The following is a 16,496-nucleotide window of genomic DNA, read 5'->3' as shown; positions in this document are numbered from 1 at the left end:
GAAAAACGCCACAGGTTATTGACGCCTTGGCGTACAATCAGTCGCGCTCTGCTAGCTGTCACACCATACTCTTTGGTTCAGCTCTCACTGTTTACTACTAGAACGACCACAGTCATCTATGACCCCAAGGGCGTATTTAATAATTATTCAATCATTACTCAAGGTCATTATAGTAATCGGGATGGAATGTTTCACTTAGATTCAACGTGGATGCGTTTACGAAAAATGGTGTTAAAATTTAGTTGTGAAAAACCATCAGATATTATATAAGCTCCATTATATCAATGTATAGTGAGTACTAAACTTCATCTGAAAGGAAACGCTTCAAGTTCGTGTTTTACCGATTCCTATGACGGAGGAATCAACCATGCTTTTTTCATTACCTAGCCCTGCAGCTGCCTAACCTTTTGGAGTTTCCCTGACATTTAAAACATCACAGTGTAATTTGTGTGCTGAATATTTTTCAGTTTCATATATCAATGAGGTGCTCAATAGTCCTTGCTTAAATGACATTGAATAAAGCGTTCCGAAAGATGCGTTGTATTTAAACAAACTTTTGTTAGCATTATGTATGTAGCTGGCCAGCCAAAGCAAAGACAACTGTACCATTTATTGGGCACTTTCGTTTAAGTATGTATCATTTTACTAGACCTCGGTGTTTCAACACGCAAATACTTTAAAAATGCGTTTGAAGGATTTTACAAAACTTGGAAGGCATGAAGTGTACTCACCCACAGCTAAAGGATCAAAAAAGCTGTACGAATGACCAAGAACAATTGAGTATATGGCGAAGATCCGCATCCCATGAAGAAATCTGTACATGCTTGATTCTGATTCTTTTCCGCTTCCTGTGTTCAACAGGAGTTCTATATTCGCTTCCAGTGAAAAAGCGCAGAGCGCTCTGTGTAGGGGTCCTGAAAAAAAATTACGTTTTTTTTTTCTTTTGGTATAATATTGCTGGCACTCGGGCGACATTATTTTCAATGTGTTGCAACATAGAAAACCCAGCTAGAGTGAAGTTTTAAAAAATCCTTTACTGCAAAGGCACTTGATGAGTTATGGCATAATTGTAAGTTACATGGCATAATTGTAAGGTATCTTACTTCTTATAACTGCGGTGATAAGTAGGCTGCATTTATAGGCACTAAAATTCGAGTTTTACGCGCCAAAGGTACGCAGGCAAAGCACTGTTTCAGGCCACCAAAATAGTAAATACAGGCACAGTAAACTTTTACAGAAAATCAAATCTTGTGCAAATATGTACGTACACATATTATCACATAGACACAGATCACGTACAAATATGTACGTGATCAGTGTCTATGGACCGGAAAGCAAAGAGAAATGTTTTATCTTATGATAGTACAAAAGCACCATTGGTTTAGCATTTCTTTTCTTTTTTTCTTAGTACAAAAGCACCATTGGTTTAGCATTTCTTTTCCCCTGGGTTTGCGGAACAGTCTTCCCTTTCATTGTCCAGGATGGTAAGTTAGGTGTGCACAGTCAAATAAACATGCTCCATGGCCCCTTTCTTTTCGGCTTGGCTAAGAAGGGCAGTGCGGAAGTTAATCGCCAGACCGCTAACAGGCCAGAAGGATCTTTAAGCTTCATATTAACCAGGTCTAATCGCACACAGTCAATTTCTCCTCTGTCTGTGAACTCCATAACTCTCACAAGGTTTGAGCATTTCTAGTAGGCAATAGAAATGCGTGGACAGGGTGCTCATTATCTTGTATGCGAAGATATGCAATGCTACGCGCCCCAGAAAAAGGTGAATTGTCAGAACGAACGCCACTTGCCCTTCATGTCAAGGGCGCTCGCCCCAACTTGGCGGGATAAGGGGCATCGTAGCCTAAATAGGGCTGAAAGGAACTTCTGAGATGGAGTACAGGTTGCACTCCATAGATTTCCGAAAGCTCAACTTTGCCCGGTAACATCTCCAACTGTACTTGAAAGCGAAATTTGAGGCTAAATAGTGTTCATATAGGCATCAATTCCGAAAATAGGCATTTATTGGGACTTATAAACTTGGCACAAACATCCAAAATAGGCATTTAGAGGAACTATACAAACGGTATAAAAGCCTTCCTAACCTCTAATTTATGCTCATATATCAAAGTGCATGAATAGAACGCGAGAGGCAAAATAAGCATTTGCCTCTAATCTAATTTCTAGAGGTCTGAAGCAGGAACAGATAGGCTGTCTAGGACCACAAAAGCATGTAGTCCAATTTTCAAATGATTCCATTCACACCAGTTCACAAACAGATGCTTATGTCCAAAACAGGGGTTGTTTGTTTATAACTGTGCCTAAAGCTGCTTCCATAAAACACCCTCCCCCAATTTTAATTTTCCGAGCTAGAAGACCTGTTTAAGAAAGCCTTATTTGACTCAGGTGCCTGTGTCGCAATGATGAAACTCGAGTGTTCGGGAAATACCTATAAGATACGATGTCTGTTCAACTTGATATTCTTCTTACAACCATCTCCTTGTGCTTAAAAATACTTTCGACGGACATCAGCGCTTTAAGACACGCTTTGATCATTGCTAATTACGACTAACATTTTTTTCTAGATTTTAGAAAACAAAGCGAGCACAGGTGCTTTTTTTTTTGCAAACACTTCTGATAAAGTAAAAATGAAACACACATTTTACAGTGCAATGTACACATTCTCCATCGGAAGTGAGAGCTAGTTCATCTAAAGTTAATTAAGACTAACAGTGAGGCCGCAGGCATGCCACATACTAATTTAGGCACACTCAACACCTTCACTCTCCGGTGCACACAGCTTCCGGTCCAGCTATGACACGTTCGCGTACATGTTAGGTCGACTTATTTCATTTCCTGTTCTCGCCGCGATGCACCACAGTAGTGTGTAGGTAGAAATCCTTTTTTACACAGCGCAAGACATCCGCTTAATATTGATCCGTGCTTCCAAATACATGGAGAAATTCGCTTGAAGACCTTCAAAATATTGCGCTCTTAAGAAACTATAAGTAAAGAACTCTAAAAGCTGTTAAGAAGCTTAGCTTTAAGTTTAATGTGATTGGAGTCCAAACGTACGATCTGGGTCTTTTTGAAGACACTATTGTGCCGCGCTCATTTGTCAATCATTATTTTTTATGCATGAAACTTGAATGTCATACGCTACATATAAAAAAAATATAAACGGAAACATCATATCCACAGTTCTTTAGTAAAGTTTCACGGAAGAAAAAAACTCACCTTTCTTGATTTGTTGATATTTTATGTAGTAATCAAAGACGCTACTAGCTGTGATCACAGCCACGACAATGCCCAGGAAAGCCCTACGAGAAGAGGTAAACACGTGAATTACAAATCGCTAGATTGAATTGTATCTCTACTCTTCAATAATAATAATATTTATTCAAAACACAGTTTCCTTTGTCATTGTACAATTGTACATTGTCTCCCTGAAACGGCTGAACTGTAAAGGCTGCCCCGCCATGGTGGTCTAGTGGCTAAGGTACTCGGCTGCTGACCCGCAAGTCACGGGCTCGAATCCCGGCTAAGGCGGCTGCATTTCAGATGGAGGCGGAAATGTTCTAGGCCCGTGTGCTCAGATTCGGGTGCACGTTATAGAACTCCAGGAGGTCGAAATTTCCGGAGCCTTCCACTACGGCGTCTTTCATAATCATATCGTAGTTTTGGGACGTTAAACACTACATATCAATCAATCAATCAATCAATCAATCAATCAATGGATATTCTAGATGGCACTGTACCGCTACTGTCCGTTTGGCTGCGCACGGGCCGTGCCTGCGGGTGTAGAGAAAACGAGCGTCCCTCTCAGTGTCCTGGATCATCATCGTATGTGTGCGGATTGTTGGTGGAGCACGGAGGTTGCAGCGGAGTGCCGTGGCGGCTTATGCTCATCGCTTCGTTGGTGGGGCATGGACGAAGATGCGCGGAGGCCCACAATGGCTCGTGCTCGTCGCCAGGCAGACAAAAAGACAGACAGACAGACAGACAGACGGACAGATGGACGGACGGGCGTATGCATGGACGGACAGACGCAAGCATCCACGGATGGACGCACGCATGGACGGACGAACAGACGCTTCGCCCTATACATCATCAATTACTCCGTGGATATGCTGTGATTTTTTTTCCATTCGTTTGTCGTTCCATTGAGGGCAAAAATGCACCCATGCAAATGCACCCATGTTCCGAATGCAGTTTCTATGAACGTCTTTGAGACAGCGCCATCTGTCATACTGTTTGGGAGATACTTCCTTCCTTTTTGAGGGGCGAAGCTCCTCTATGTCTAACCTTGTCACGCGTCACGCGTAACCGAGAGAAGAGACGAGAAAGAAAAGAAGGCAAAAGAAATGGATGACAATTTCTCGTCTCATTTCCTTGATGGCGTTACTCTGCCGCTGCTCTCCAATTGGCTGCTGCGCGGGCCGTGTCTGGGTACGCGTAGAACTAATGCCTCTTTCAGTCTCCTGAATAGTCGCCATACATGGCAGATCGTTGGTGGGGGGCATGAACGAAACAGAGCGGCAGGCGCGTTGAAGACGCTTGCACTCGGCTTCCTTGACTCGCATCTCGTCGGTGTTACCCGCGTGCCGACTGCATTCTCGAACGCGATCAGATGCATGGACGCATTCACGGACGGCTGGGCACACGGACGGATGGACGGATGGATGCTTCGCCCTACTCATCACCATTCACTCCGTGGATGTGCTGTGATTTTTTTCTCGTTTTCTTTTTCGTTTGGTTACACCTGACGTAGGACAAGGTTAGACTAAGAGGAGCTGCGCACCTAAAAGACGCCCTTGTTTTTAAAACACCACCCAGTTTTGTCGACCATCCTAGACGCAATGCCAAGTTCCACCGTAACCAATAAAACGCAGCGTGTTGAGGGTTACGGTGGATCCATTTGACTTTTTCGCACTGTTGGCTCATTCAAATAGGGGTGTCGCTAGAGCTAGGAAAGATCTCGAGCTTTGGCCAAGGTCGAGCGATCCTTCATAGCGCCCTGGGTGCTACTGCAACTGTATTCATTGCGCGATGGAAAATGCCCTTGTCAAAACGTTGACTGACATGCCTTTGTCAAAACGTTGAGTAATAGCCCCCGTTCAAAAATTTTTGATCACGTCAAGCCTTGTTACCTTCATCAATTGGTTATTATTGGTTATCAAAAGGTCACTGGGTCCATTCTGTAACCGTTATTTCATCAACATATCTGCCTAGCAACTCAGTGGCTACTGTGGAGGCATCGATCAGTCCAGTGAGACGCAAGATTCCAAACTGGTTTTTCATGCCAACGCATGAAGTTTGCCCCTTCGCTGTTCAACTGTTGCACACGTCTTTAGCGAAGCAATATTCATGAAAGTAGACGATTCCTTATACAGAGTGGCTAATTATTGTCTTGAAAGTCAAACAGCAAGTCTTACACAATGGATATCTGCGTGGTTGTCCAGGGCCTCGGCTCGTTGGTAACGCAGTGTTTGACCTTTATATCAACCAAGTCTCCAAGCACTGCAGAAAAAAAAAGAGGAAGCCGGTTTTCGTGCTAACGTTAATCATAATACAGACTGGTTGAAAATGTTCTCCTTGTGAGTTAAGAAACAAGTACAAATAGCAGTAGCGTTTAAAAAGATACCACCTATATTGCAAACGCAGCAAATTAACAATGATATTGGTTTATTAATATCCGATGGAGGCGGAAATGTTGTAGGCCCGTGTACTCAGATTTGGGTGCACGTTAAAAAACCCCAGGTGGTCAAAATTTCCGGAGCCCTCCACTACGGCGTCTCTCATAATCAAATGGTGGTTTTGGGACGTTAAACCCCACAAATCAATGGTTTAATAATAATAATAATAATAATAATAATAATAATAATAAAGTTATCTGGGGTTTCACACTTTCCCCTCAACCACGATGTGATTCTGGGAGATGCCGTAGTAGAAGATTCCCAAAACTTCGACCATCTTGTGATTTTTAACGTGCACTTACATCGCACTGTACTCGCTTCTAGGACATTTATTCTCCGTCGAAATGTGATCACTGCAGCCCAGATTGAACCCGCGACCTTGGCTTAGGCAGCCGAGCAAAAGTGTGAATATCAAGTACCAGTGTTGTGCTTGAGAACACTTAATTTATCTAGTTTTTTTTTCTTTCATTACGTGCGCTGGTTCTTAAGAAATGCATGTTGAGAAGTCTGCTGATCTTCATAGGTGTACTGACCTTTATGTCGCTCTGTGTATCTTTCTATATATGATAAGCTACTGTAATTTACATTAGCAAACAACTTCAGAATTAATGGTGTACTTGTCATGAAGTACTTAAAAGCTATTGTTTAAGAACTTCGGCCTGGTTGGACTCTTTTGCTTTGATTATAACCTTCCTAGTTTTATGTCCAGCAGTAAAATGTGTACGTAAAAAATACTTAATGGCATGGGCTCTTATGCAGAGGTTTTTACAACATTAATAACGGTCATTATTCAATACGTACGTTACGTGGTCTACTCATTTATTGACAAAGTTCACCCGCCCTTAAGTTGTCTTTTATTCATCATAGCTGAATTGTCCGTTGCCCCCTATAGTTTTGTTAGGCATCGTTATCCTTTACAACTGAGAGACGGTTGACCAAGAATATACGAAGCACAAAGCACTAGATTCGTTTCGCATGCTTCATTTACTGTGATAAAACGGAAACTAACTTGAAGAAACAACCGATAAGAAGGCACAAGTGTCAAGTGGTGAATATCTCCCTGAAGTCAATCACGCATACATTGATCTGAAAAGGAGCTGACGAGCGGATACACTCACTCGCTTTGATGACGCCTTCGATGTCTTGCTCATTGCAGTCACTGATGAAGCAGATGCCTAGACGGGCACCTTGGATCATTGATATGCCGGAACTGCCGATGGCGAACTCGGCCGTCTGAAACAAATAATTACGCGAAACTGCTTCTAAACAAGACAAGTAACTATGATGTTGAATAAGATGGGAGATGGGGCATATTTTAACCTACATCTGCATTAAGAGCAACCTGCAGTATCAGACAGACAGACAAACAAACAAACGGACGAATGGGCGGACGGACGGAAGCATGGACAGAAACACAGGCGGAAGCACCGACGGATGGATGGATAGACGGATGGACTGATTCACGGACGGACAGACAAACGCACAAACACACGGATTGACGAATGAACAAAACAGACGGATGGACAGACAGACAGGCAGACGGATGGGTGGATGGACGGACGCTTTGCCCCAGTCATTATCATTCACTCCCTGAATATGCGGTGGATTTTTTTCCACTGCTAAACGCCCCTTGACAAGTCCACATCGCAAACGTGTCCTGCACTGGAGGTCGTTACGTGATGAACAAATAAAATTGTATGGAATTTTTTTTTCAGATTGATTCCTTATAAGCAGAGAGAGACAGAGGCAACTTTATTGAAAAGAAAAAAAGTTATTCGGGAATTGGGCTGAATATCCCGCCCAGGTGTTGGCCACGAGCCCTTGAATTCTGGCGACGGCCGCGGCCCGTTTGACCGACCACAGTTGGTCCTACAGGGTCGTGCGCATCAGTGCACTCTCCCAGTGCTTTCGGTTCAAGGCTGCGTCCCCGTCTGAGGCCTTGACCTCTGTCACACTCCCATAACAAATGTTCGAGGGTTGCTCTGACCACCCAAAACTTGCAGCGGGACGGATAAAGGTCGATAAAGAAAAATTTTGAAGTGGTGCACAATAATGATGTGAGGAAGCGTGCTTCACAGCCTTGGCTCTTTGTCTGTTTAACTTTCGCAAAAAAAAAAACCCTTCCCTGCACTCTCCCATACAGGACGCGCAAGATTCAGTAAGGGAAACGGAGTGGTGGGCGTGGAGGACATCGAGGCTCTCTCGGTTGCGTGGCACCGCACCTTCATCTGCATCATTATCAGTGTCGTACGCCATCGCCCCATTTTCAAGCACAAAGTCCGTGAGAAGACAAGCAGACGCCGTTCAGTTTAAAGTTTGAGCTTTTTCGGCGGCACATACTGATGTAACACGGAGCAGACATGCGCGATCCTGTGCTCGTCATGTGGGGTAGGGTGGGGCAAAACAAGATACGGGGAAAAACGGGACATTTTGATTCTGCTGGCCTCTGTAGCTAATACTTTAAAATACTTTTCTTTGTTTTTTTTTACTTTTCTACTGGTAAGTGCTAGTATTTGTTCATCTTGTCATGTGTAAAATTGCGATAATTTTTTGCAGCGTTCCCGCGGGAAAAATTACATGGCTAGTGTCAGTATGTCAGTGACCTGTCAAAAAGAGGTGAAATTATGCTCAACAAAATTTTCGAATCGATACAAGAAGCTACTCTGGCGTCAGGACAACAATGTAAGTATTTAGTAAGTTACTTCATACTTCTAGCTAATTAGTGCCAAATTTTTAGTTAATTTGGGACCGGGGCGAAAGCGGAAATGTTCAAGCTTGAATTTGGACGTGCTAAAGAGGGAAAAGGCAACAAAAAGACATCAAGCTACCTTATAAAGTATCTTAGTAAGTGAAACATTTACTTACACATTTCATGTATTATAATTGTTTGCTTAGTAGGATGAGGACGTACAGTAGAATAGGATATAGAGCTTCCTGACGAGAAAACGATATGAACAAACATTGATTGTTGTTGAGAAGAGGACTCGCTTCATTCGAGCTATGTCGAGGATATTCCGCATTCCAAACGATCCTTTAAAAAAGCGCATGACAAATGGAAAGAACCTCCAACTAAAAGCGTTAAAAGTTCTTTTAGAACAGAGCTTTGATGAGGTTTTTTTATACCAAAGCTTTAAAAATACCAAACGATAGAAAACCCAAAATTCATTGCCTCACGAAGCCCGGCTGACAAAATTGAAAGCCACGAATAGCCTGTGCAGTTCAGTATCAAAACAGAAAAAATAAGGTGAAGAAGAAGTGTCAGAACATAACTCAACTAAGGTATTTGAGAATGCAATAAACGTACGCTTGTACAAATTTTTTGACAAGTACAATGTGATCAGTGAGGCTCAGTATGGTTTTCAAAAAAAATAAATCTTGTGAAGCAGCTTTGCTTAATACTAAACATGAACTGATCACAAACATCGAACATAGACTGTACTCACTAGGTTTGTTCATAGACTTTAGAAAGGCGTTTGATTCGGTATGTCATGAAGTACTAACGGCTAAACTTAGCAAGTATGGTGTACGTGGTGTGGTTCTTGAGTTAATGAAAAACTATCTAACAAACCGCCATCAATATGTTTGCATAAACAAAAGTGCATCCACTTACTTAAACATAACAAGAGGAGTACCACAAGGGTCAATTCTTGGTCCTCTAGTGTTCATAATTTATATAAACGACCTGTGTGATATCCCATGTTCTCCCAAGTTAATAATGTATGCAGATGACACTAACATATTCTTTAGTGGCACATCCATTCTAGAGCTTGAACACCGGGTTAATAACTACCTACGAAAGTTGTCCGCGTATCTTAGTTTAAATAAACTGCAACTAAATGTTAGTAAAACAAAATACATTGTCTTTGCCCCACCTAATAAGCCACGTAACTATAGTTCAACTGTTTTATTTAAGGGCAAAGAGATAGAGCAAGTCACCAGCCAGAAGTTCCTGGGTGTATGGTTTTCTGAGGGATTGACATGGAACACACATATAGAAAAACTAACGGTAGAACTCAGTAAAACCGTTGGATGTTTATATAAGCTCAGCCCAGTCTTACCAAAATGGTTACGAATAGAATTATATTACGCACTTTTCTACTCTAAAATGACATACGGTATTTTGGTATGGGGTACTACTACACAAACAAACTATCAAAAATTACTAGTTCTGCAAAAAAGAGTTTTGCGAGCATTCGAGCAATACCATGGTATTATCAGGTATTTTAAAATCAAACCGCTCTTTGAAAAATACGCATTACTAACAATAACGAAACTGTATTATTTCAAACTTCTGCAGTGAATTAAACAAAACAAGCCACAGTGTCTTCAGAACCCGCCTGACAACAATCATTATACTATGCGTCAGCAACGCTGGAAAATCCCAGCAATAAGGACAAGTTATGGCAAGCAACACGTTCAGTATCAAATACCCACAATGTTAAATCGTTTACACGGTCTCATAGATTTCAATTCCGTACCTTCGAACACCATCACCAACTCCATCCTAATGAACCATGATATTGAGTATGCTTATTAAATTTCTGTACTTGATTTGTTACATCCTATCTATCAATTTGAGTTATGTGTTGTAGTTGCTTTTCTTATGCTTTATTTTAGTCTGTATTGAAGGTTCTTTTCAGATGACGCTTTTGTGATAAAGTGATTTTTTTAATGTTTTCCCTAAAATAGTGTGACAAGACCATGCTAAATTTTGTTGTGTTATGGTTTATTTATTGTGTTATTTATTTTTTTCTGTGTGTTACTTGTTGTGTTATATATTTATTTATGAAAAAAATGCGACAGATTGAGCGGCCTGCGTGCCAAACTGTATTTAGGAGCAGAGGCCCCATGTCAGGCTATGTGGCCTTTAGCCTCTGCTCCCGATCCTGTAAGAATTTCAGGACAAATAAACTTGAATTCAATTCAATATGTACAATTGAATCGTTAAGTGCAATCGTTCAAAAAAGACAACATTGCCACGAAGAAAGACTGATGGTGTTTGATCTGCAAAGAATTTCAATGCGAGAGAGCATTGGGGTCTGTCGGGATTCAATGCGTGGAGTGCAAAAAGTGGGATTATGCAGACTGCGTGATAGCCTACGGAGTGAATTTTAGGTATTTCTACTGAAACAACTCAGCAGATTTTTTGTTTATGCAAATTATACTGTTTTGCCCCACCGGCTGGGGCCAAATGAGCAGTGCACTTTTTCAGTGCTCTCGGCAAATAAAAAAAATCCATCGGGTGTCTCATTTTGCCCCAACCTGTGAGGCAAAACAAAACACCTGATGCATTTTATTTGTTTTTTATTAATCTTTCGAACTGCGGCAACATGGTTATATTTATGTAGCACATACCTTATACTCGAGGGAAAGTTTCTGCATTGATGTTTAATGATAACGAGTGTAATAAAAGTATATATTCACTATTTTAAAATTTCATCGCATTTTGCCCTACCGTACCCTAAGCGCTGTGCTTGTCAGCTTGAAATGTGAAGACCTGGTGAGGGGTCCTTTACAAAAATTGTCAAAAGTCACTGGTGGCTTCTAGCCCATTTATACTTCTTGAGCTAAATTAGTCTACTGCAAGAAGCGTGCTATACTTAGAAGATATTTTATATTATTTTCCTTAGAATACAATGTTTCACTAAATAACTTTTGTATTCTATAATTTGAAAGGACCAAACCAGTTTCATCGGATGGCTTTAAAGGCATCTTTTGCTCGGAGTGAATTCAGAGGATGACACTAGTGTCGAGTCATGCGTTCAAAAATATATCGGCGCTCCAGTATACCGAGTTCAATCGTGTAAAAAGAAAAAAGGGGAATTTTAAGGGCTTGTTTTTTAAACAAAATAATAATGCCAACCAACAGACGACAATGCGAGGGAAGGTATATGGAATTTTCTTCGCTAAAAATCATAATAATAAAGTCGACATAGTGGACGAAAGGGTAAGTTGCCGCTGGCACAGACCGAACTTGGCATCTAAATATGCGTTCGAAGCTCTATACCAACTGAGCTACAGCGGCAGTCATCTCCCATCCACTTTAAAGTGTATATCTGCGCATTTAAACCTGGAAGTGTTAGCGCCGACCACAGCCATGGAGACGAGTGCGTAACACCATTTTTCCTGTTGGCGTCACGTATCACGGGATCTTTTCTATGACCTGGCAGCTGACCAATAATTCCTCGTATACTACCTAAAGGCATCTGCTTGAACAAGACCATTTATTGTAAGAAACGTGAATAAAACAACAGTTCGTTTTTTCCTGTTGTTTAGGCAACTGGCGTTCGTATAAAAGATCATCCTAAGTGTGTACGACTTGCGAAATCCCCGGCTTTAGTAGAAATGATAGAGAAGGAAAGCTATGCGGAGTTCAATCAGTCCAGGATAACTGGCTCTAAAATTCTTTAGGGATGCATATTGGTTCACGGTTAGTATAGTGTAATGAACGGTCGCCGTTGCGAATAATCTCAGTGGGCAGTTTCGTGCTATCTTCTACAGAGGATTCTTGCAAAAAAATCTGACAGCGTAAAAACAAAGCAATAGGTAACGTTAGGGATTAAACAACATCTCTGAATCAAGCAACAAAGTCAGAAAGTGAATGTCCTCGATTATCATTATTATTTTTTGTCTGACTAAAGGCCTATCTTTTTGTCATTCGTGTTAGATCCGTGCTTGATTCGCACCATAAATAACATAGAAGTGTCCCAACTTGAGTTCTTAATAAAACACTTTTTTATTAGCAAAGGCACCCGACAAATGGCAAATCGTCATTAAACCTCAAGAGCTCTGTTGAGGCTACTCGAGCTTTACTTTTGAATGCACAAGTACCGCGTAAGCACTCAGGTATGCGGCGGCACATATGCAAAACCGACACAAGTAGAGCTGATCACTGAATACGAGATGGCGTAATAAATGCTTACGATAAAAAAAATGAAAATAAATAATAAATGACAGTTTACTTCCGCATTCGGTGGCGGAGACACAAACACCTAGTGACTTCTTGCTGCAATTTCAAATTTTTGTTATTTTGATCAATCGCGCATCTATTATTCCACAATTTCGGCATGCTTATGTAGGGCATAGACTCCGGTTTTTAATATAATGAAAAAGTTACTTATAAATTTGCAAATTTTATGAGATAAGAAATATATTCGCTAGGCTTTTTTATTTCGTGTTAAAGAATATTTCTTCTAAGCGCACAGGTCATAGTGGTTGCGGTAAAGAGTGTAAGCTGGTGTATATGTGACATGTTGCAACGTTTTGATGCAGCTGAAATAATAAGTGCTCACTTAACAAGTTAGTATATGCACCCTGAACAAAAAAAAAAGCTATATGAATGCTGTACATTGGGAGGCATCTCCTTAATGTGTGTACTATTGCGTAGCGGTAGCGTAGAGTTGCGTCAGACATCTAAACATGGGAATCGTGCAACGAGTGGTTCATTTAAATGGAAACTTATTATACAGCACAAAGGCATAATTAATAATAATTGAGAGCAGTAGCATCAACAAAGTGTGCAGGAGTGCAGTAGGGTGCGTTCTTTACGCTTGTGTAGTGGGTACTGCACCAATTCACAAAATTAAGAATTATGGCGTAGTAGTGGGAGTGACCACCCTCGAACTAGCCATTTTAGAATAGTTTGAAACAAATAACGTTATGATAACAGGCGTTCCTTTCCTTGCGACACAATTGAAGGGGCCCCTAACAGTTGAAGCGAAGCTAGCAACTGAGAAGGCAATTTGAGCGGAGCATAATTACGCGGTCGTGTTTCATACTCTTCAAGGCAAAGAGCATCTTTCAAGTTTTGATATCTGGATATGGGCAATCATAATTAGTACAAGCTAAATGCGGGTTGAAGCATGAATACAGAATTTTGTCACATAATTTATTGTGACATGCTTTGACGGATGTGCATTACTGAAAAAACAAACAACCACTGATTAGTACAATTATACGAGTATAGCTTTAAAATAAATTAGTCAGTTCTAATACATATTGCCGACTTGGGTGCTGATAAAATAGTAGAATAAAAACAACTCTTTTTTCCTACGTTAGTGTTCACACTACGGCAACTTTCGAAGCGGCGCCATTCGCCGTAGTATGCAGGGTTCAGAACGACAACGTCTAGTCTGTATAATCCACACTGTGGAAAAAGTTTTTATTTTTTGCTTTTTCTTCGCTTTTTCGATAAATGTGCATTAAGAAAACCCTTTGATGGCGCAGCCCACTTGTCATTAGGCAGTTGGTTTTATGCTTTCGTGAACGTGCCCATTGAATTCAGCTTTACTTATGATATTCTTTGAATGTTTTTTACTCTAAAATCTCCATTATGTAAGCTCTCAGTGAGCCCACGTTTTCTAACCAATGGCTTTAGTGGGTCTCATAGTAAGGTGAGGGGTGAAAGAGAGGCAGAGAGAAAAAAAAAGAAAGACAGAAATGGGCATAACTGTGAATGCGTGGAGAAAATAAAGCGCAATCAAAATAAAAGTAAAGGAGTAAGGAAATTGATGATAAGTGACGACATGCGCACACGCTTTATCGCGGCGTAACAGAAGACCGTCGAAGCAGGACTCCAGCTGCTTTCTTTGCTTACCCGAGGATGTGACATGCGCAGAGCTGATGCCACGTACTCCAGCGGCCGTGTATCGTTGGTCATGGGAATGTATAGGTTGCAGTATTGGCCCCGAACCTTCTCGTTGCCAAACTGGTCATGTACCAGAGTCTCGACGCACTGGTCGAACGCTCCGAGGTCTGACAAGGTTCCCTGGAACAGGCCTGTCGGGTACTTGCCAGATGCGTCGACCACTGAGGCACAAAAATGAGAACACTTATTACTTGATGCTGATAACTGCAGCAGTTATAGAAAGGCTTGCGCTAAAGTCATGTGGATGCAAAAGACGACAAAAATGAGCAATGACAAAGCTGCCATACTTGTCGGCTCTCTATAGCCCGCATCATTTCGGCGCTGTGGTCCTAATGAATGCTTCCAATTAAGTTGCAACCAAAGAAAAAGGAAACTACTTTTTGATTCCATAAAATGGGTCACGTGGGGAGGTGGGTTAGGGCCAAGAGAGATGACGAGAATGAACCCTCAGGCCGTTCCAGGTGGCCGAAAAATGTTGTATATGGCCCAGGAATATGGTCCAAATCTGGTATTACGGTAGTGAGTTGGGAAGAGTAGCCTCTCATCACTTCTGTCACTCAGCCCCCGCAAAGTATATTCGGTTATTATGTATTATTAACACCAACTTGCAGAGTCGAGAAGAGACAATGGCGTATATATAAGGTAGGCTCGATACCTGCTGGTGGTAATTGGGCTTTTCGCTCACTTTTATTTGTTCACCTTTATATTATAATTACTATAAACAACGTTCCCTCCTCTTGGCTTGACGGTGTCGGTGGTCGTTAAGTTACACAAAGCAATGTTTAGTGATGCCATGTTACCACGCAGTCCCGCACAGTCCCTCTCGCTGTTTCAGCCGTAGTAATAATACACGTATATGATGTTTTTTAGTCCTAAAACTGAGATATCATTTATGATAGACGCTTTCTTGGCGGACTCAGCAAAATTCGACAATCCGGTGTTATTTTACTTGCACCGACGTGGCACAGTACACGGACCTCCTACATTTCGCCTCTATCGAAATGCAATCGCCGCGACCGGGATCAAACCCCCGACCTGCTGGTCAGACTGAATTTCATTCGTACCATGTAGTTAACTTCTTCGAACCAGTCGATTCTATCATTCTCTCTTGGTAACATGCTCAATTATCGGTAAGTGGATTTCTCGTTGGCAGTGCGAAGCTTCTTTGGTCTCTCCATGTCTGCATCTGGCTTTTGATCTCCGTCGCTTTGGTCGAATTTTCGATTGAGGTAAAATGCTAGGGTCCAAGCTCTGTGTTACGTCAGCGCGATTTAAGGAATACGAGGTAGTCAAAATTTGGGGAGTACTCCACTATGGCGTCCCTCTTAATCATATACGTGTTCTGCGACGTAAAACTTCACATTTCATAATACATATGACTGCATCGGCAGCAGGCATATAGAACGGAACAATACAGGCATAAATACAGGCATTTATACAGAGCGGAAGAGTTCATGCGCATCTGACTGTGACGTCACGTGCTGCACGACCCAGCGGTTGCGTGCAGCGTCCAGGCAGGCAGACTGGCGGTGGAGCATTCTATATGGTAGTGAAACAGGCGCACGTCAAGGTTCGGAGTTCTTATTTTTTATGCTTCGGGCCGATTCCGACTGGTTTAAACAGCTCCGCTAATGTGGCTTTTTCATGTGCTGTGGTGTCTGCTGCAGCAGAAACACTGCTACAAATAAAAAATGGAAGAAAAAAAATGCCAAGGCTTCCCCTCAGCAAAGGAAACCACAAGTGTTCCCTTTAAGGATAGAGTAGGTGAAATATGCCTCAAAGTGATAGGCGCATGACCAAACCGTTATGAATAGTGTGGGTGGTATCGTTTCATGATAGAGCTTGGGAACACTATATATTATTATCAAATAGAAAAGATCGATTATAGACATTAACTGTAAAGAGTGCAGTGTGATCCGGTATATAGGAGCACATGAAGATTTTGTGCAGAAGTCACGAGAGATAGGCGCGTGAAATACATTAGACCTTTCGCGCAACCAAGAACGGTGAAGCCTGTTCTAGTGACAAGTACGTGTCGTTGCATACATGGAAGCAAGCGTTCTTACAGCCCTTTTATAGTAATATTGTCCCTAAGCAGTAGTGAACTTGTACAGTTTTTTGTACCACTAATAATAATAATAATAATAATAATAATAATAATAATA

General features: G+C 41.5%; 1 protein-coding gene across 1 annotated transcript in view; it reads right to left on the bottom strand.

Annotated features, from left to right (window-relative positions):
• LOC119177216 (nose resistant to fluoxetine protein 6) overlaps positions 1–16,496 on the bottom strand; it is a 48,791-nt gene that overhangs the window by 19,728 nt on the left and 12,567 nt on the right. Inside the window, exons 2-6 of the mRNA XM_037428634.2 lie at positions 14,281–14,492; positions 6,803–6,917; positions 5,424–5,508; positions 3,226–3,308; positions 732–914 (exon numbers count right to left, since the gene is read on the bottom strand). Of these exons, the coding sequence (XP_037284531.2) occupies positions 732–914; positions 3,226–3,308; positions 5,424–5,508; positions 6,803–6,917; positions 14,281–14,492 (678 nt within the window). The remainder of the gene's footprint in view (positions 1–731; positions 915–3,225; positions 3,309–5,423; positions 5,509–6,802; positions 6,918–14,280; positions 14,493–16,496) is intronic.

Source organism: Rhipicephalus microplus, chromosome X (genome assembly GCF_043290135.1).
Source record: "Rhipicephalus microplus isolate Deutch F79 chromosome X, USDA_Rmic, whole genome shotgun sequence".
Classification (NCBI taxonomy): domain Eukaryota; kingdom Metazoa; phylum Arthropoda; class Arachnida; order Ixodida; family Ixodidae; genus Rhipicephalus; species Rhipicephalus microplus.
The sequence above is the reverse complement of the archived record's forward strand: the minus strand, read 5'-3'. Positions and strand labels throughout refer to the sequence as shown.